This window comes from Colobus angolensis, unplaced genomic scaffold, assembly GCF_000951035.1.
Source record: "Colobus angolensis palliatus isolate OR3802 unplaced genomic scaffold, Cang.pa_1.0 Scaffold160, whole genome shotgun sequence".
NCBI lineage: Eukaryota > Metazoa > Chordata > Mammalia > Primates > Cercopithecidae > Colobus > Colobus angolensis.
The window spans coordinates 1,512,468-1,534,907 of NW_012114711.1; the positions used below are offsets into that span (position 1 = coordinate 1,512,468).

Here is a 22,440-nt window from a genome sequence, read left to right on the forward strand (position 1 = left end):
AGTGGTCATTTTTGGGCTGAGAATACTTAAAATCTACTCTCTTACCACTTTTCAAGAATACAATATATTGTTATGTAGTCATCATAACAATATGTACGATAGATCTCTTGAACTTATTCCTCTTATTTAAGTGAAAATTTGTAACCTTTGACCAACGTCTTCCCAACCATCTGCTCTGCTAAATTTCTGAATACCTGTGATCATAAGTTTCTGTGGCTAAGTTGTCTCTAGGTTGCTTATCTGTAATATTATAATGAGTCTTAATTATGTTGGAATAGGGTATGCACCATCTCTTTTCCATGCTAAATGAAAGCACTCAAAGGCAGAGTTGGTACAAAATTTATCACTTTATCTCCGGAGCCCAGCTGGTGCCTGGTACATAGCAGGTACTAAATAGCCAATGAATGATGAAGTGTACCTTCTAAGTGTTTTAGTTTTTGCATTTTGAATCTCAGTCTCTCCTCTTTTTTTGTATATTTCCCTTCCTTTACCTTAAATCAATTAACTTCTTTCTATAACAAATTGCCTTCCATAGATGGTGCCAGAGGATATGGTCTGAATATTCACTGAGCTACCTGTTTCCAGCCTGCAGAATTAGAGAAGAAGATTTGGAAAACAAAACTCAGAATGAACAAACAAAACACAACACAAAATATCCCTTTCCAATTTTGCAAGGAAAACCTCTTAAGGGACAGAAGTTGATGAACAAGATCTCACCATTATACAATGATGAAGCTGGCTCGCAGATGAGAAAACGGCTACTAGGAAGTCACGATTATTGTTGTATATTATTTGTGTTTAGTGCCAGAGAAACAATTTTCTTTCTGTAATATCTTTGCCTCAATAAAATTAAGAACGTAGTGTAAGATCCAAATTCCCCCCACAGGGGTCAGCTTAAAAAAATGTATTAGCTCTACTGCCACGGGGATTTATAGTTTCTCCTTTAATAGTTATAGTCTGATATACCATAAGTTTTGTTGGTCACTAGGTGGATTCATTTATCTTTCTTTTGAAACACACGTTGAATGTTTTAAGCAAATTCTGGCGCTTCAATTGACTGAATTTTGCATTGAGGAATGAATTGCTAAATGACTTTGGAATATGTCTCCAAAACAAGATCTTAAAATAAAAACAGATATTGAAGACTGTATTTTCTTGATTGTCAGTCAAGCTAATTATGCTTTACTCTAAAGCTTTGTCTATCAGGCAAGAAAGGAAAAGGCAATTGGGGGCTCTCTCCTTGCAGAGCCTGATGTCTGGGAATATAACACCAGTTTATTCACAGCAGGAGCCTGCTATAATTGGCAGTTCCATTTTCCCCTACTAGAGGGTAATTCTCTAGTGAAGAAAACACAGTGTTAACAAGATTTTACGAATTTGACATATGGTATCCTATCGAAAATGACCAACAAAAGTTCCTTATCTCCCCAAACAAACGCAGTTATCGCAGGATAGGACTACAAAGAGTGACAGAAAAAAAGGGGGCAGGGGCGGCCCTTGGAGTTCTTTTATAGGGCCTGTAAATCTGTGGTCTTAACAAAAAACCCATTAATAACAATAAAAGGTAAGACACTCACGGTGGCTGCGTCTCCAAGAGTTGGTGATGAAATGACGATAAAACGTCACCTGAACATGGTGCTTCATTAACAACAGTTGATTACGGCTAGGGCATTTGGAGTGAGGATTCTGGCCCAGGAGAGAATCCTTAGTGAGTCTATTCAGTTTAGGATGGGGCTGGTCCACAGAGCAAGTAAGAGGAAATAAAAGACATGCGGGAACTAGCAACAATTCTGGGTTTAACCTCACCCTTTCCCTTAACACACAGAAACTCTAGAATGAATTTGTAGAAAGGGTCAAATTGTTTTGATGTGGATCCAAAATGGCCTTCTTTATTATAATATAAATCTTGTTTAAAACCATACATCCCCAATGAGGTCTCTGGTTTCTGTTTTAACAAAAGAATGAAAGAAAGATTATTCTGGAACATAAAACACTAGGCAAAATGGCCTTCTTTATTATAATATAAATCTTGTTTAAAACCATACATCCCCAATGAGGTCTCTGGTTTCTGTTTTAACAAAAGAATGAAAGCAAGATTATTCTGGAACATAAAACACTAGGCAAAATGTATGCAAATTTTCCAGAAAAAGCAGAGCAAGGATTTGTGTTCTCTTTCCACTTGAACATATTAAATGATGCATCATTTCATTCTTCCTCTGTAGGTCATTTGGGTAGGTTCTAAAAAGGGGCAAAAATGGGTCCCCAGGAATCTATCCTGGATCTGCTGCTAAGATACCCACAGTTTATTGTCTACAGCCATAATCTAGGGACTGTCATCAGACCCCATCTGATGTTCCATCTGACCCCAGCTGCAGAGATGGTGTAGAAAATGGAGATTCACTTTCAGGTTGGTGATCTCAAGGGCATTACAGAATGGGATTAATGAGCAGCTTCCAAGCACCATGTACTCGCAGTAAAGCCACAGAGTCAGGTTAAGTCCTAATTTTCATGGGGAATTAAACTCCTTTTGATACCACCTGGTGACATATAATTGACAATCAACTGGAATCTACCCAGGTGAAGGAAGTAGCAGGATGGCAAAGCCATTTTTTTTTTGTTTCAGTATACTCAATGACACACACACTCAAATACAAAAGGACCAATATTTGTTTCTCCACTTAGATTATTTGCTCACTCAGTGTTGCTGTTCATTTCTTCTTTCCTGCCTAGATGTTCTACACAGCGATTCCCAGTAACACCTGAGCTGTTTTTAAGCAGTGGAGGGACAGGCAGGCCTTGAGTTAACACTGAATCCCATAGCAAGAGAGTCTGGCTTTATCAAATGTCTTGCCATCTTCCAGATTATGAAAGAGTCTCAGTTCGGTGCTGCTACATCTTTTGCACCTTGCTAATATTTACTAATCTCAGTGGGAGATAAGAACCTCAGAGTGTCACACAGTAGAATTCAGCTAGCATCTAATAACGGGCTGCTTTCATTCTGTTCATTCTTATGGCTATTCCCCCTATTTATGACAAGCATTACTGATTTTCCATTTTTAGAAGTTAGAGAATGTTTTCATGGAAAATACAGTTACTCATGCTAAGTGAAATAAGCCAGTTACAAAAGGACAAGTACTATATAATTCCACTTATATGAGGTACCTGGGGTAGTCAAATTCATAGAGACAGGAAGTAGAATGGAGGCTGCCAGGGCTAGAGGAAGGAGGGAATTAGGAGTTGTCATTAATTGGATAAAGAGTTTCATTTTTTGCAAGATGAAAAAATTCTGGAGATTGGTCGCACAACAATGCAAATATATTTAACACCATTGCACTGCACATCTAAATATGGTTAAGATGGCAAATTTTATGTTATGTATATTGTACCATAATAATAATACATAAAAAGCTGAAGAGGGAGGCAGAGAGGAGGATCGGAGGAAGCTGTGGCTATGGAAGCAGCATCAGAGAGATGGAACACTGCTGGCTTGGAAATGGGAAGGGGCCATGAGCCAAAAAATATGGGCAGCCTCTAGAAGCTAGAAAAGTCAAGGAAACAGCTTTTCCCTTAAAGCCTCCAGAAAAGAATGCACCCATGTTCACACCTTGATTACAGTCTGGTTACACATTTTGATTCTGGCTTCCAGGGCTTACAAATTTGTGTAGTTTTAAGCACATTTCTTCCCCTCCCCATGCCCCAAATACAGTTGTTCACTCTTTTTTTTTTTTGAGTCAATTAAAGCACATTTGGAAATTATAGTGACAAGGTACACGTCTATGGAAAAACCATGAAGATGGCATGAGAATGCTTAATGTTTGAAAAGAAACCCTATCTCCTGGGCTGTAAAAGTCAAACCATGTTTTCCAAGATCTCTTATACATGATCATGACCATGGTGACAGATTGAAATAGTATTTAACATGCTTTAAATAATGCCAACTGAGGTAGTGTTAATTTTTAAAAGCACCCCCACCCAAACTCTCTCACTGTGTTGACTGATGCAAAAGTGCACGAGAGGTTAATTTGGAGATCTGGAGCCAGCAATCCTGGGTTTAACCCTGGCTCTGTCACTTACCAGCTGAATAAACTTGGGCTTGTCACCTAACCTCAGAGCCTCAGTTTCTGCATTTGAGAAATGGGATCAATAGCACCTCCCTCAAAGGAGCTACTATGAGAATCAAAGAAGATGCATGCCAACTTTTAGTTCAGGCCTGACACCTAATAGGTGCTCAAGTAATATTGGCTTCTATTATTATTATGGTTATGCTTATTGTTACTAGGCATTCTCATGCTACCAAATATCTATTTTATTTCTTTCAAGAAAAAAATGATTCTTTTTTTGTTGTTGTTTTTGAGATGGAGTCTCACTCTGTCACCCAGGCTGGCATGCAGTGGCATGATCTTTGCTCACTGCAACCTTCGCTTCCCGGGTTCAAGCAGTTCTCTGCCTCAGCCTGCCGAGTAGCTGGAGTTACAGGTGCCCACCACCACGCCCAGATAATTTTTGTATTTTTAGTAGAAACAAGGTTTCACCATGTTGGCCAGACTGGTCTTGAACTCCTGACCTCGTGATCCATCCACCTCAGCCTCCCAAAGTGCTGGGATTACAGGCATGAGCCACCGCTCCCAGTCATGATTCATCTCTTTAATACAAATTAGATCTGAGCAACTCTAGCCACCAGTGGAGGCTGCATTATTTGAAGTCACGGTGACTTTGGAGTCTTCCATCAAGGCAAGGTAGGCATGCTCTTGGGGATGGCTCTGCTTTCAGTGAAATTCACTAACACTCTGTGCTTACTCACTGTAATTACAATCACTGTTCATGTAGGGGTCAGCCCAAAAGCTTTTGGCCAGCTCATGTTTAAAGCCCGACCCAAAGGCCAGGTTTGTCCACAGCTGTCATTTATCAGTAACACAATACCCCAGGGCAATGTACTCATCAAATGCTTATTGACTTAAGCTGATGGTTTTTTTTTTTTTTCCCATAACATTAGAAAATATTACTTCTGATTTAAATGTTTTCTTTGCAGGATGGAAATTTAAACAAAGTCCTATTTACATGGCACCCATTTTCTGATTGGATGCACTGATTGATCGAAGGTGAGCATTTACTCATGAAAATATCTTGGTAGCCTAAGGCAGGGTTTCTCACCTTCAGCCCTGTTGACATCTTGGCCCAGATAGTCCTATGTTGAAAACAGGTAGTTCAATGTGCTGTATGTTGTAGGATGTCCAGCAGCATCACTGGCCGCTACCCACTAGACGCTAGTAGTCCTTCCTCCTCAGCAGTGACAACCAAAACCATCTGCAGACATTGTTAAATGTTCCTTGGGGGCAAAATTGCCTCCAGGTGAGAACCACTGCATTGGGGTATGATATCAGCTCTGAGATTACTAACTAATCAAGATAAGTGGCTGTTGGCTAAAAAAATAATTAAAATATTGAACATAGGAAGATTCATAGTTATGGCTACCAGTTGTGAATAATTTAAAAGAAGCATTTTTATATTTTTAATAGTGTCCCTCAATCAATACATTTAAATTAAATGTAATAAGTGAAACTGCTTTGTAAACGATACAGTGTTAGATAACTAAAATTATACCAGTATGCTCTGAGACTATATAAAGGATGGGCTGCTTGAAGAACTAACCTTCATGAAGTCTGTGCTGTGTGCTAAGTACTTTGCACATACCAGCTCATTTGAGCCTCATCCACTAGCTTTCATGGAGGAGGAAAAGGTCAGGAAAGAGAAGTAACATGATCAAGGTCACTCAGCTAGTAAGAGGTGGTAGTAGGATTTGAATCTAGGGCTGTAACTCTCCAAAGCCTAATGCTCCCCCACCCTACCTATTGCCCGCCATGTGCTGTGGATGCTGTTCTTGAATGAGAGGGAAATACTCCTATGCTCCTTGACAAGTCCTTCTGGAAACAATGCACAGACATCTAGAGAAGCCAGCCACAGATGGAGTGAAATCTGTCACCTAGAGCTGAAGCCATTTGAAATGGTTAACTCAAGTCTACATTCAGGACCCAAAGACCCACTGTGCCAATCATTCCAACCAAATAGTCCTAAACTGACATTTTTGAGATCCACTGTTAGTATGTGCTATTCTTTGCCCCTTAAACATCCAGAAAATTAAGCTTCAGTGAAAATATCTGGGAGAAACACATTCCAAATTGACTCAGACAACACAAGGAAAGAATTTAGGTTCTGTTTTGCAATTTTTAAACTTGATGTCTGTGATGTGTTGAAATGCACCCCTCCACCCGACCCACTCAAAAGATATGCTAGAGTCCTAATGGCCAGTCCCTCAGAATGCAACCTTATTTGGAAATAGGGTCTTTGCAGAGACAATTAAGTAAAAAGGAGGTCATTAGGGTCAGCCCTAATCCAACATGACCAGCGTCTTCATAAAAAGGGGATATTTGGAGACAGAGGGATGCGAAAAGACACAGAACACCATGTAAAGACAGGGCATTGGAGTGGTGCATCTTGCAGCCCAGGAACGCCAAAGCTTGCCAGCAAACCACCCAGAAGCTAGGAAGAAGCAAAAAAAGGCTCCCCTACAGGTTTCACAGGGAACATGGCCCTGAAAACACCTTGATTTTGGGTGTCTAGCCTTCAGAACTTTGAGACAATACATTACTCTTTTTTCAGCCACCTAGTTTACAGTACTTTGTAAATGCAGCCCAAAAAACTCATATAGTATCTATGTAACAAATTAATCTAGGGGCTTCTAGAGAACTTTACCTAATTTATGAGGGTAAAGCAAACCAAGTGTTCTGAGGTGGCTTGTCATCTGAGTGGTGCCTGCCATATGCATGTGTTGGACCCGGGCCATGTCCTCTGAGGGGTCCTCACCCATGCCAACTGGCAGCTGGGCCCAGTCAGCCTTCCCCACTGGTTTTGCCCTCAAGGAGGGCTGGGACTCCCTTGCTGTCTTGTCACCGGTTTCTCACCACTTCTTGGCCTCTCAGTTCACATCCTCAAGGCTTGTCTTTTCTAGTTCCCAGGAAAAATGGCCTCCTGGCTTTAGCCCCTTCCTTTCAGAATGTTTATTCACACGAATTCTAATGGATTTCTACAATATCACATTTTTAAAAATTTACCATGTGACAGCAATATAAATGGGTCCAGGAAGAAAAGGAAGACTATTTAGTAATCACTGAAACACAAGTGACATTAATGCTCACACTCACCTGGAATGCAGGTAGACTGGGATAAGCTAGCGGGCTACGAGGGAAAAGACCAACAACACTGCCTTTTCTCAAAACGTGTTAAGCTGAAGTGTCATGCTGATTTACTATCTTTAAGATACTGTTGTGGAGAGAGATCTAGGTGAAAGTGAAAAAGTTCACATCTGGTGTTAGCAAAGCAATGCAGAAAACAACACACAGCTCCTCTCTTTGGTGAGCGAGGCCAGTGCTGTTATCTAATTATTTCAATTCTGGCTTTGTCAGAGCTGCCAGGCTGGATTTGTTTATAGGTGTCCTTTCCTTCAAATCTGCCCACAGGGTCTCACCCACATCATTTGTCAGGGCTAAATAGCCCGAGGCCAAGAGTAGACATTTACTTACAGAATCTTCAGACTCTTTTAAATAGGCCTTTGGGATCTCACCACTGACCATTCTATCGCAAGAGGCTCAGGGACACCTTGCTGGGTGTTCCTTTTAATTGACTAACCACGGTGTTGCTGTTCAAAATTGCTGTAACCCATATATGCCCTCAGTCTGAAGCTTCTAATGACCTTTCTCTGGCCCTCAACACATATGGCTGAGACAATGCAAACATAATTTGGAAGAGGAGTAAATTCAATAACTCAATTACAGCTGCACCAAAGCACCATTTATCAAACTCGGACCACAGCACTTTGTCTCTCTTAGCTCTCTGTTTTTCTGTGGCCAGGCATTTGGGGAAAGTTGCTAATCAATTTAGGAATGATTAAATTGAAATTTGTAACACTTTCCATTATTAAACCTTCAATCTTCATTATGGCAACTTAATGATTACATCATGGCTGAGAAAAACAAATTACGGGTAGCTGGTATCGTTCAGAAAGCTGGATTAGCAAGTAAATTGTCAAAAACACCAAAAGTTTAATATGTGTGGTTGTATGAATGATTGTTTGACATGTACAAAGGAATATCAAATTACTATTCACTTTCCAATACAAACATGCATTAAAGATATACTATGTTGGTCTTTACCGCATTCTTTGTTTATATAGATTTAGTTAATTAACCTGCAGGGAATGGATGAAATCTGGGGACGTCTCAAAATTCTAGGCAAACCTGGATGTGTACACCTGAGCCTTATCCCTGAAGACAGTCCAAAGATCTTAAGAGCCCCTGAAAGGAGTGCAACAGATAGAGATGCTCTCTACTTAGTATTACTCTTAGTAACTGAACTCTGTGTTTATATTCTACAACCTTCCACTATGTCTTTTTCCTGAGTTTCCTCTCAAACTGTAGTTCTTTGACCAAAAACTCTTTTGCAGAAATATATTTTTTTCTCTTTGCTTTAATGACAGGGCCAATATTTGGTGCAAGTTCTCTGCAAATTCTACCATTAGCCACATCCTTCCACGTCCTGGCAGCCAACTGAGACCCAGCAGGGCTCCATCTGTCTTTGGGTATTGACATTTTGATAGGTTCTAACTGTGGGCAGTCAAGAAAGAATGTGAAATTCAGAGGAATGGGAGGATTGTTGGTGGTAAAGAGGAAAAAAACCCCAGAAATTGGAGATACACAGGCCCATTTAAACATTATAGGAATTATGGGATAGGTGATGATCGCAATGATGATAAAAATGGTAAGAATAGCAAGGGAGAGTTTATCATGAGTCAGATGACATGCTAAGCACTTTCACTGAAATTCAATCTTCATTATAATCCTTTGAAGTATTACTATTTTCCTTACAGGATATATGAAGAAACAGAGGCTCAGAGAAGTTAGGCACTTACTCTGAGTAAAATGCCAGGAGCAGACCCACGTGGTGAGGAACTGAGGCCTCTTGCCAAGAGCCATGGGAGTGAACCTTGAGGTGGATCCTCTGGCCCCAGTCAAGCCTCAGATGACTGCTACCCCAGTCAACATCCTAACACAGCTTTGTGAGAGACCCTGAAACAGAACCACTCGAGTGAGCCACTCCTGGGTGCCCGACATTCAGCAACTGTGTGACATAATAAATGGTTGCTGTTTAAGCCACTAGGTGTTGGGGTAATTTATTACACAGTAATAGATAACTAATATACTTGTCACACATCTACTAAGCAGTAGAGCCCAGACTCAAAACTAAGCTTATCCGGCTCTAGGGTCCATGTTCTTGACCACAGTGCTACCCTGTTTCCCCGATGCTTCTAAACCACTCCTTTACGCACCTAGTATCTTCTCTGAGGGAAAACACACATTAATTTTGCTCCCACTGCCACGTTGATAGGCACTTTCAGAACTTGCTATGGTCTTCACCAGCCTGTCAATCACCAAAGAAAAAGATCAAAGGTAACATGGCTCATGGTACAGACAGATGGGAAAATTCCCAGTGCTTGGCAGGTGTGCCCTTCTTCTTGCTTTGATCAGCTTAGGAAGTTTACTTTACACACGCAGTATTTCTAAAGCAAACTGCTATTGGTGGTGTATAATGAGCAAATACAATCATATCTTATAATTACCTTATTCATTAAAAAAGGTGGAGCAGATTAAACTCGCCAAATGCCATCTTCCACCATGGGGTTTATGTATTAGAGTAAATTTACTGAACAACAAGATCATCCTCTTGTGTTCCATCTTCATTTAAAAATTGACTCAGTGAAGAAGGCGGCCTGCAGGTCCACAGTTTCACTGTGATCTAAGCTTCGTTTATGTTGAGAGCACTGAGCAAATGCTATGGTTATGGCAAGGGTGTACACTTTTAAGATCACAGAATAGGCTGGCACTAAACAAAAGAGGAGCAGCAGGAGCCCCATCCATTTCAGGCCCTGGGAAAGGTCCCCCTTGCCAAGTGAAGTGGGGAAAATGGGCCGTAAGGTATTAAGAAAGGAGCAAGCTGTGAAATGAACCAAGGGGTGTATGGTGAGGTTCATGACCCTGCAGCCTCATAACACAGTCCTTCAGCCCTGGGGTGGCTAATGAAGGGTGATGCCTGGAAATTAATGGAGTGTTTTGGGGTGTGAGGGTGAAAATGAGAGCACAGTGATTTTTCCACAGTCTTTTCTGCTCAAAGAGTCAGGCAGAATGGTTACCGAAGCTTCCAGGACTTAGATAAGTGAATACTTCACCATTACATTATTAGAATGAGGAAGCCCAGGCATTGAGTATCCAAGCATCTTCTTTTTGAAAAACAGAAGGGATCACCAGCTCTACAAAGAAGAAAGGGAATAAAGACAGGCCAGTCTGACTCCAAGCTCTGATGTTCATGAGGCACGGGCCTTCATTTTCTTCTGTTTTAATTCAAAAGGCCCCTTTAACTAAGAGGACCTTGCAAAAACCCTCTTCTGAGAGATCATACCCTAATCACATCCTTCCAAAAGCCTCACAGATAGATATTTATGGCAAATACAAAACACCAAGCGTGCTGACTTATGAAAGGCGATTTGTTCATCTGTGAATTGAGACCTGAAACCTTTCTACTTTCCTGTTAGCTGTCATTTTTCTCCCACAAATGAAATGAATAATTCCTCCTCATGGCAGTCAATTTCAAATTCACAGGGTTCCCCCCCCACTCTGAACCCATTATGTTTTGTTGCATAAAACCCATCTCATAAAATAAACCTCTCAAAGTTGTAAATTAAAAAATAAACATTCTTGAGAAAATGTCAAATGCAGGCCTGAGAGAAAGGCCAAAAAACCCATTTAAGGGAATACTGCAGTGAATCCGTCCCCAGAAAATTGGGGGAAAACACTCAGATGGGTGATTGAATATAAATTCACTGCCTTCAGCCAGTTGGTAATGAAATGAACTTTTAGCTAGGGGTTGCTATATACTTTTAGAACTGACTGTAAGATGAGCCATGCCCACAGTACTGGAAGATCAAAAAATATGTACCAGAGTATTAAAATAAAAGCTGGAGTGAACAAATGGTAGAGGAGCAAATCCAAGTGTTTGACACCATCTCAGGATATGCAAATGAGAAGCCACAGAAAACACCGTTCAAACATGCATGGTGGTTGCACCTACCTGCAAAATGTACCACAGACTAATTGCTTAGGCTGATAGACTTTTGGTGGCAGATCCTTAATTTTGGGGAAGTTTTCCTAAGCTCAGCTTCCCACCTTCACGGCTTTGGAATGTGATTTAACATTCTTGGAAACATGGACCACTGGGGCAGTCAGCCTCCAACATGGCCTTAATGATTCCTGCCTCCTGGTACACATGCCCTTGGATAGTATCATAGTTCGTTCTTCCATTGCTATAAAGAACTACCTGAGACCAGATAATTTATGAAGAAAAGAGGTTTAATTGGCTCACAGTTCCACAGGCTATATAGGAGCATGGCTGGGGAGGCCTCAGGAAACTTACAATCACGGCAGAAGGTGAAGGAGAAGCCGGCACATCTTTACCTGGCCAGAGCAGGAAGAGATAGACAGTGAAGGGAAAAGTGATACACGCTTTCAAACAACCAGATCTTGTGAGAATTCTATCACTAGACAGCATTAGGAGGATGCTCCTAAACCATGAGAAACCACCCCCACGATCCAATCACCTCCCACCAGGACCCCCCTTCAACATCGGGGTTTACAATTCAACATGAGATTTGGGTGGGGTCACAGAGCCAAACCATATCAGAGAGTACGTTCCCACACTGTCCCAAGGTGGTTCTGCGTGACTAACAGAAAATCGCAGGAGTGACGGCATGCTACTTTCATGGTTAGGTTATAAAAGAGACCGCGTCTTCCATTTTTTGCTTGTTCTTGTACACATGTACCCTCTCTTTGATCATTTGCTCTGGGGGAAGCCAGTTGATGTATCACAAGGAGCCCTTTGGAAAGACCCATGTTTAGAGGTACTGAGGCCTCTTACCATAGCCAGTGAAGACCTGAGGCTCTGCAAACAGCCCTGTGAGTGAACCATCATGGAAGCCGACCCTCAGCTGAGCCTTCAGACGACTACAGTACCAGTAGACAGCTTGACTGCAACCTCATGGGACTACCCAGCTAAGTGTCTTCCAGGTTTACGACCCTCAGAAATTGTGTGAGACAACTGTTTTTTTTTTTTTTTTAAGCACTAAATATGGGGCCAATTTATTACACACAATAGATAACTACAGTAACTACCATTGATACCATATACTTATTGAGTTCTTATAAAGTATCAGACAGCATGTGAAATCTTTTTCATGAACTATCTCGCTTAATAATGGATCATATTCTATTAGGCAGGCACCATCATTATTATACCTTGACACACCTCATGGGGTTATATTATGGATTAAATGACAAAGCATTCAGAACAGTGCCTGGCACACAGTAGTAACCTATTAAATGTTAGCTATAAAGATTATTATTATACCCATTAGGCAGAGGAGAAAACCAAGGCTCAGCAAGAGGAAGTATCTTGCTCCAGGCCACATAACTAGGAAGCAAAAAATATAGATTCCAGGTCTCACTGGTTCCGAGATCCATCTTCTTAACTCAGAATGTCATCTCTGACAAAGCAGTCTCCAACAAACAAACAAAAATGCATGCTAAATGTGAGACAGATAATTCCTGGATTGTCCACAGTCTTGGATTAACCATAGTCTTGGATTATTAAAATTAAAGTCCGCTTGGTGAGGGCTACTGAGCCAACAGTATTCCCTAATGTCCAAAAATGTTCTCCAACATTCAAAAATAATGAAAACAAAGACTCGTGAGCAAAAAATCACCCACAAATCAGTATTTTTTAATTTGTATTTAAGGATTTATTGAATATCAATGACATTTAGAGTATGGAACTGGTTAGATGCTGCCATGAATTCCTAAAATCATCACTATCTTAGTGTATCAGTCTGTTCTCACACTGCTCTAAGAAATACCCAAGACTGGATAATTTATAAAGAAAGGAAGTTTAACAGGCTCACAGTTCCACATGGCTGGGGAAGCCTCACGATCATGGTGGAAAGTGAAGAAAGAACAAAGGCATGTCTTACGTGGTGGCAGGCAAGGGACGTATGCAGGGGAGCTGTCCTGTATAAAACCATCAGATCTCGTGAGACTTATTCATTATCATGACAATAGCATGGGAAAACCCACCCCCATGATTCAATTACCTCCCACTGGGTCCCTCCCACGAAACATGGGGATTATGGGAATTACAATTCAAGATGAGATTTGGGTGGGGACACAGCCAAATGATATCACTTTGAGATGAAATCAAAGCAAAGAAGGAGGAATTTGCATTACTTTGGCCAAATCCTGAACCTGTATAGAACTGTGACTTAAAATAGGGGTTCCCAACCTCAGGACTGGTACCAGATGTGGCCTGTTAGGAACTGGGCCTCACAGCAGGAAGCTCCCAGGTGGGTGAGTGAGCGAAGCTTCATCTATATTTACAGCTGCTCCCCATCGCTTGCATCACCATCTGAGCTCTGTCTCCTGTCACATCAGCAGTGACATTAGATTTTCATAGGAGCACGGACTCTATTGCAAACTGTGCTTAAGAGGGATCTAGGTTGGGCACTCCTTATAAAAATCTAATGCCTGATGATCTGTCACTGTCTCCCATCAGCCCCAGATAAGACCATCCAGTTGCAAGGCTCCCACTGATTCTAGATTATGGTGAATTATATAATTATTTCAATATATATTACAATGTAATGATAATAGAGATAAAGTGCACAATAAATGTAATGGCGCTTGAATCATTCCAAAACCATCAACTTCTGCCCACCCCTCCCCACCAACCCCGGTTCATGGAAAAACTGTCTTCCATGAAACCAGTCCCTGGTGCCAAAAAGGTTGGGGACCACTGACTGAAAAGGTAGTTGTAATAGTTGTTGTAGAATTTTAAACTGTCAAAAGAAAGGTCCAGTTCTCTGAACCACGTTGCTGTTTTCTTCAGTGCATCCCAGGTGGGGTTATAACCCACAGAAGATTAAAGTGGGGCTAAAAGAAACCACATGCTAACAATGGTTAAAAACACATTTTGGCCAAGTCTTACAGAACTGATTAATTGGCATATAGCCTTTATTCTCGGAGCAGAAACTTAGGTTCTATGTGTGACGGCAAAAATCGCAATTATTTTTGCACCAACCTAATAATTCACCACTGAATGAGTATCTGTTCACTATCAAGACTGACTTCCATGAGCATTTAAAAGAAATGTGGCCTGAATCCTATTCTACCTTCAATAATTCTCTGCTCCTTTGAGCTTAGGTAGCTTGAAAAAGGTCCTGGCTTTTAAAGATCTCATTTCTTTAGGATACTATCATCATATATGAGAATAACCCAGCAACTTCAAATAAAACTGCCACTCTAAGCAAACATGCTATTTCAGCCCCCAAGGAAGAAAAGTTAAATTCCTTCTGTTTATCAGTGTTTTCAGGTTGTAAAGAGACCAATTAGCGGAATATGACCATAAGGGTCTCTCTGGCATGGTTTGGGCTCCTTTTTGCCAGAATACACCTTCTCAAAGTAAAAAATGTGACTTCCTTTTTCACTGTTATTCCATTGCTTGGCCACATTCAATAACTCTCCAGGAATACCAAGGGGAGTCATCCAACAGCCTGCTGTAGCTCAGGCCAGGTACCTGTTGGAATTGATCAAACCCTTCATCGATGGGTGGCTCAGCCTGAGAAGCCAATCACAATTTCTGCTGGCACAGCAGAGTGCTTCAAAATGGTCTTTGTAATAAGAGTTTGCCGAACAGGCCCAAGCCTTTCCCTTTTCCCTTGGTCTCAGCCTCCTCAAATAACATAACCAGATAGATGGAGCAACCCCCAAAAATCCCGTCTCCCCTGCTGGACCCCAGCCCAGGCCTGTGCTCCCAATTCCTTATGTGAACTCAACTCCCCTTTCACAAATGTGGTAGGGACTCGTGTTCACTATAAAAGAAAAATACGATTCACACATGGCTATAGGTGGTATTATTTTGGAAAACTAAACATGTATTCAAAAGTTGAGGGGGTAGGTGATGAGGGGAAGGCAAGGAAATTAGGTTAGCTGCAAGGGACAAGGCAGTACATTAGAATACAATTTCCAATATAGATGCAGGCACCAGGTTTTCCAATAAACTCTCTTGTTTGTAATGTGATTTTATTGGGGGCAATCCAATTATGAAGAAGTTCAAGCCACCATCCTTGGGGTAGGACCTGAGGCCAGGGTCTAACTATTAATAACTCTACTAATACTCCCCCATCACTAGACAAAGCAGTCTGCCCTTGGCCACTGTGACTACCTGTCAGAGAGTGCCCTGATTCTAAAACCACTGGGGCATAAAGGCCAGCCTGGCTGAAGTCACTGTTGTCGAAACGTGGCCAATAGGCTATAACGGCTGAAAGAATTTAAACCTCTCAGAGGTTAGCACCTGGGGCAGGCCCTTCGTGATCTGGTTTTAATACCTCCCTTGACCCTCCATATTCTGCCTCTGTTGAAATTCAAGCAGAATTTCTTGGCTCTTGTTCAAGATCCAGGCAAGAAGGCTCAGACCTTTGGTTTTCTGCACACACAGGTCTCTTGGCTTGGAAAGGCTTCTAAGTTTTAGTCTAACTTCTTTGTCTGGCTCTCTTCTCAAACATGCTGACTGAATACTCCAGCATGTTCTTTCCTGGACATACTCTCTAGCCAGCTTTTCAAGCCTGACATAGAAAGTTCTCCCCTGGCCCTCCTGCCTACCTCATCACCCAGAGTGTATGTTTGCCTCTGTAAAAGCACTGACTTATAGAGAAGCAGGGTTGATATTTCCACTTCTTTCTCCTCTATACTGTGTGTTCCTTAAAAGTAAAGACTTGTCTTTAATTGATTCTGTATCTCCGGCATCCAGTACAACATCACCAGACGATGTATCTGTCTAAAGAAACAGTGTCCTTCCCCAAGCCCTGCTCCCAACCTCGTATGCATATTTTGGCCAAAGCCCCTTGCATTCATATTACTTTCTTAACATGTTCCATAACATTTTCTCTCCCATCAAAATAAGAGCACAAGCTGTTTCTATACTTTCTTCTGGTCACTGATGGCTTGTTTATATATACTATTTCATTTAATGCCAATCATCCTAAGAATTACATACTCATATTCTTCTTCATTTACAGCTAGGGAATTAGGGCTTGAGTAAGTGACTTGCCCATGGTCATGTTTAGTAAATGGCAGAGTTGAAACGTGGCCCCAGCCTGCACTGATGCAGACACCCATGCTCTCACCGCTATGCACACAGACTTCCTGCTCTCTGATGATTCCTACATGGCTCTGAGTCCTCTGACACAAAGACTAGGTATGGTCATTAGGCACAGCAGAGGACAAATGGGTCACAGAGCTCAGCCAGGAGTTTATCACTTCAGAGACTAATCTTTTCCCTTGACTTAAAAATAACCAAGAATGAAGAGAATACAATTTATTAAAATAAAATGTTTGAGGGCAGGATTTTTTTTTTTCTCTTTGAGATGGAGTTTCACTCTTGTTGCCCAGCTGGAATGCAATGGTGTAATCTCGGCTCACTGCAAGGTTCAAGGGATTCTCCTGCCTCAGCCTCCCAAGTAGCTAGGATTACAGGCATGTGCCACCACATCCGGCTAATTTTGTATTTTTAGTAGAGATGGAGTTTCTCCATGTTGGTCAGGCTGGTCTCGAACTCCTGATCTCAGGTGATCCACCTGCTTCGTCCTCCCAAAGTGCTGGGAGTACAGGCGTGAGCCACCACACCTGGCCTGAGGGCAGGATTCTATCTCCTATAAGACTGAAAGCTAGACACAGAGACACCCATTGAGTTCATGAGCAGCAAACCTCTTACTCTTATTTCTTGCCCTTAAAAATGGAAATGTTCAAATTTATAAATAGGTTGTTCATAAAACTTAGTGTATAATTTTAAAAGTATAATGGACATCAGCGATTATCCAATCATTTTTAGAAAAGAACAGCACAGTCCAGAAGAGAGAAAAAGACAAAAAAAGAATTCCCCCCTCCCTTCCAAAAAACAGAAACCGTCCCTTCACACACACAAAGCTAGCTAGTGGTAGTATTAGGACTAAACACAGATGTCCTGAATCACGCCTAGCATTCTTTCCATTATGCAAAGATGGCAAGCAAACGGTTTTCAACATTACGAGTATCTTTGATAGATTGACAGTGGCTGCCTGGAATGATACACTGAGAGCACTCTGAAGCCATGGGTGGACTCTGAGGATAAGAATGTGATGATTAGTTATGTCTGATGCAGGTATGAGACGGAAGCAGGGAAGAGCTAGCTGCTCCCTCATCAAGTCTGTTTTTCACAGAACTGTGTCTATTAATTGTACTGTATTTATAATTCATTTCAAGAACAATTATATGAATACCACCACAGGTTTAGTTGATTAGATTGTTTCTCTGATTCTACGAGAAAACACATTTTGATCGAAACCCTGGGCCCATCCTTAAAGGAAAGCCACAAAGAAAAGGAGATAAATCCACTGCAGAGTCTCAACTCTTCATTCTCTTCTAAAAATAAAATAGTGGACAACTTTAGATAGACACAACCTCTCCTACGTGTCTCTAGTGGCTGTCATCTAGGCCTCTCAGAATGGCCAAATCACACATTTATTACCTGGCTCCTTTGAGGCTTTTGTTGTTGTTGTTATTGTGTTTGCTTTTAAATCTCTGACAGTCTTCAACTCCACTTTTTAAAACATCATGTACCCCAAAGGTGGCAATTCTCCTCTATCTTGGAAATCCCCTGTGCAAGCTCAATTAAATACCTAAACACACTTTAAGGAGTCAGGTAGTGTCCTTGGATATCCTCAGGGCTGGTCTGGACAGCCCCTCAGCAACAAAAGTAAAGGACCCGGGGTTGCTACAAGACACCATTACATAGTGACACAGAATGTATGGGGTCTTTAACTTACACTGTTTCTGAGGACAGGCCACAACCTTTTGTTTATTCAGCGCAGATTCAGAAGCTATGCTACTTGCTTCGGGTCAATCCAAAGGAGGCACTGCTCTCCAGCTTTCATCATTACATATGCATGATTTTTTCTTGGACACCAAGGGGCTTAGGAAATTGCTTTTGATGGTACTTATTTTACAGTAAATTAAACTCTAGTGCATTAGGGAACAGAAGAGAACAAACATGCACGCCTTGCCTTCGCTTTATAACCCAGGGTAGAAGATAAACTTTCTGCGAACTTCAGAGGAGGTCAATTAATGACGAAAAGATTACTGTGATTGTCACAGAGATACCAGGCATCTGAGTGGCTGCTCAAAGCACTCAGAAAGGAGAATGTCACCACAAAAAATCTACAAGTATGAAGGGAAGAGGCTTCATTTTGAAGCAATCTTTAGGAAACCACAGAGATGTTCCTTCTTGAACTTGCTTTTTTCCCATTTGTAAAGTCAACATAACGAAGATACAAGAAAGAGCAATTGACTTAAAGCCTTTTAGTTAGATGCATTTTTAATGCAAGCTGGATACTCTGTCAACATATCTTCACAGTGCTGTTGGCTGTCCTAGGAAGGAAATATGCCCTGGGTTCACAAATGCTGAAGTGTTTACAGAGAAGGAGAAATTTATTTTTGCATTTTCCAGATGCTATCATGATGCTCTTTCAGGTTTCCTGCCATTCTCTCATCTGGGGAAAGTGGCTGCATACAGTTAAGCAAATATATACTTATTCTTTAAGTGGCATATATGGAAGTGACATAAATTAATTGCATATGCTACAAAGAGAGGTAGATAATATGAAATCTAGAAATGACAACTACAACCCAATCAGCGAAAAGGTGAGTTGGGTTTAACTGACAAGACCAGGAAGGGTAGCCCAGGAGGAGGAGAGAGTAAATGCAAAGGCGTGGCAGCAGAACATTCCCAGATGTATTTGGGAGGCAGTTTGGCTGATGTTTGGGTTGGGCAGAGCAGGCTACAGTGGCAAGTGGTGTGTGTGAAAGGCTGTGAAGGGCCTTGGAGGCCAGGCAAAGTGGCTAGAACCATATTCTCTACTGGGAAACCGTCAGAACTTCACCCATTAGGAAAAGATACATCAAATCGAGGTTTTAGAAAAATTTTAATGCTTGAAGGTATTATAAAAGAAAGGGTTGCAGGAAGGAAGGAAAAAGTGGAGGGAGGCAGAATCTATGGAAGGAGGTATAACAATCCTGGCAAATGTGATGGGAGGGTCTGGGGTGGATAAGGAGGGGATGATATGAGAAATAATTTAAAGTTAGAACTGGAAGGAATTGACAGGGGGTGTGTAAGAGGCAGAGTCTAAAGCATCTCGAAGATGTCCTATGTTAAGAAAGACTGGAAACGCAAAGAGGAGGAGAAGGAGAGAGAGAAAGTGCAGGAGTTTGGATTCATATACCTTAGGTTTGAGGTATATTGACATTTGAGCAGAGATGTCCCAGGTCAGGGACCTAGAGCAGAGGCGTGGGTGATTTGGCAGTTGCCAAAGTCATGAGATTACCCAGTGTATGCATGAGAGTAGTGAGGCCAGAGGATCATTTTCCAATGGAGGGGGGTGGTTAGTTCGATGCCCCAGAGAACAGAGGGAAAGGTGAGAACTGACAGTACTTGTTGGATGTGATGGCAGAAAGTCCCTACAAATCCTCTGCCAGAAGAGCTTCATGGAGAGCTGGGGGAAGAAGACAGACTATAGCACAGAGAGTAAGGAAAGAAAAGAAAGCAGCGGCAGATTGTTCTTTCAAGCTGACTAGTATTAAAAGATAAGAGAGAAATGTGGCAGTACCTTGAAGAGGACTAGGTATGGATTTGGGAAGGAGTGAAATACAGAAATAAACTTGCTGCTCCAAGTGTGGTCTACAGACCAACAGCACCAGCAACACCCATGAGCTTCTTAGAAATTCAGAATCTCAGACTCCTCTGCAGAGAAAATGAATCAGAACCTGCCTCTTAGCAAGATTCCCAGCAGATGCGTTTGCATATGAAAGTCCTAGAAGCTGGTATAAAGGAGGCCTGGGCTTTCTTTTTGAGCAGACTGGGAGGCACCTGAAACCAGGGTAAGCCAACTTTCTCCTACATGAAGTGAGATGAGATTAAAATAGAAACAGTAAATTTAACTTTAAAATGAAGCCAGAAGGAGGATTCATCTATTCTAACCTTTCTTCCTTTGCCCCAAATAAGTGACGAAAATAAGCTTTTTATTAGTCTCCGTTCTCTGACTTGTAAAACAAGGAGAATGAAGATATCTGTCTCAAAACTGTTCTGAGCATGAAATATTAGGTCGGTGCAAAAGTAATTGTGGTTTTGCCACTGAGTAGCAATTACTTTTGCACCAACCTAATATTACATGATAGACACACACAGTCCCAGAAAAAAGTCTGACATACAGATTCAGCACTCAAGAAAATTACCAATTAACTTATAATTGGTAATATTAAAACATGTATATTAATTTATATTAATAATTATAATATTAATATGTTAATAGCATCATCATTGTGGAATAAGAAATACTTTCCTCAAACTCTTTCTACTTCTTTCCAAAATAAGATTCAAACAAATTTTGAAATGTTTTTCAGTGGTTTATATCTTGCTCCTAATTCAGATTCTTCGTGGTTGAAGTAGTTTTCCTACTACTACTTGGCTACTAAAACTTCTGGCAGCTTCAAAGTCAAATACTATGAAGCACTGCAGAGAATTAAGCTCTTATTTTAGCATAGGTGAGAGTATTTTAATCTTCTGACGACTTCCTGAATGAGATCTTGGTCAAGTCCAAACTTACTGGTAGGAGGTAATGCTAATTTTAAAATATAAGACGATGAAAAATTATTTTTCTAATCCAGGCACCCAAAGAAATGTAAGTGGCATGCAAAGAGTGACAATTAAATAAGACAATTTCAGGGAAACTGGCAGGTAATCTGATATGTGTTAGCCTATCCAGCTCCACTTGTTATGCTCATAAAGAAATTTGGAAAAGCTTACAGGCAAGGCAAAGATGATAAAAACCTCTAATTACAACCAAAAGGCAGTCCATATAGCATCTCTATCAAGTAATTAACAACATGTCTGACAATGATTGCACGTGACTCGCTGTTTCCAATTTCTTTAAGTGAATTTTAAAGCTATTACCAATGCCCTTGCCAGCACACAGCATGGAATGCGGCTGAGCAGATTTTGTGCAAAAAACCTTTATCTTCATCAGAGGAAGGTAAGTGGATAAAGTTGACAGGAAGATGGGAAAGAGCACGCTGCAAGAAGAGACTGCATAGTGAAGGAAACGGAAAAATAATAAGCACGTTAGCAGGCAGTGGGGGCTGGGAGATGCCAGTGGCTGGGAATGGCTCGCTTTTAGGTCAACAGCTTGAATTTGACTCTGATGGGCAATAACTCCAAGTTCTATGGCCTGTGTAAGAGCACATGGATAGGAGGGGTGGGATTCCAATCCAGGCACAAGTGTACAGCTGGGGATTCCCACGGCTTTGGAGCTGGCAGGGCACTCACAGAATGGAGAAAAGCATGAGGTGGAAGAAAAAAAAAACAACAATCCACCAAGCATTATGATTCTTAAAAGCCTGAAAACAGCCCCATTAAACCAGCCAAAAAAATAAACAAAAAGCCATGCATTTGTTCAATGGTTACACAATTTCTGTGTGGGGTAATGAAAAGGTTAAGAAATAGAAGTGATGGATGTAAGACAACATGAATGTAATGAATGCTGCTGAATTGTACATTTAAAAATGATTAAAACGGTAAAATAGTAAGTATATTTTACCACAATATTAAAAGAAGGAAAAAGCCATACATGCAATTTGTCAGGTCTACAAAAGTTTCCTCAACGCAGCGTTGGTTAAGTCAGGAGGCAGAGCTGGAAGATATTTTGTTTTGTGATTATTTGTAAAGCTGGCGGTAACTGATTGGCATAGACAACTAAACGTTATCATCAGACATATCAAAGGTCAGATATCGTATTTCATATCAGGAAAACTAATTATTTGGAAAGGACTGGAGAGATATAAATAAATCAACCTAAGAAACAGCCTTAAACTTATGGCCTATTATAAGCTAAATCTTCTTTGTCTAGTTAAAATGTGTTTTTGCTCCAAAGTTGGTGCCCATTGTATTTTACACTTTGCCTCCTCTTTCCCCCAATGTATTAGTGAAAACACCGAAATATTCAAAACTTCTCATCTACACGAGAATCATATGGATTTTTATAGCAATATAATAAAAAATCCACAATATTAACTGACTTTTAATAGGGGCATCTAAATGTCAACATGCTGTATTGTTTTCAATAACTTCAATATCTCTAAATGTATAGGTATTTCCTACATGACAGGGTCAGGTTCTAAAATTCAAGGCACTTTCTAAAAAGAAATT

At 40.9% G+C, this 22,440-nt stretch overlaps 1 protein-coding gene across 4 annotated transcripts in view; it reads right to left on the bottom strand.

Moving 5' to 3' along the window:
• PDZRN3 (PDZ domain containing ring finger 3) overlaps window positions 1-22,440 on the bottom strand; it is a 223,113-nt gene that overhangs the window by 82,480 nt on the left and 118,193 nt on the right. Inside the window, exon 1 of one of the 4 annotated variants that reach the window (XM_011937213.1) lies at window positions 9,708-9,884. The exons of the other annotated variants lie outside the window; for them this stretch is intronic. Coding sequence (XP_011792603.1) covers window positions 9,708-9,791 — 84 coding nt within the window. The 5' untranslated portion in view covers window positions 9,792-9,884. Of the gene's footprint in view, window positions 1-9,707; window positions 9,885-22,440 lie in introns of those variants that run through there. 4 annotated transcript variants of the gene reach the window in all.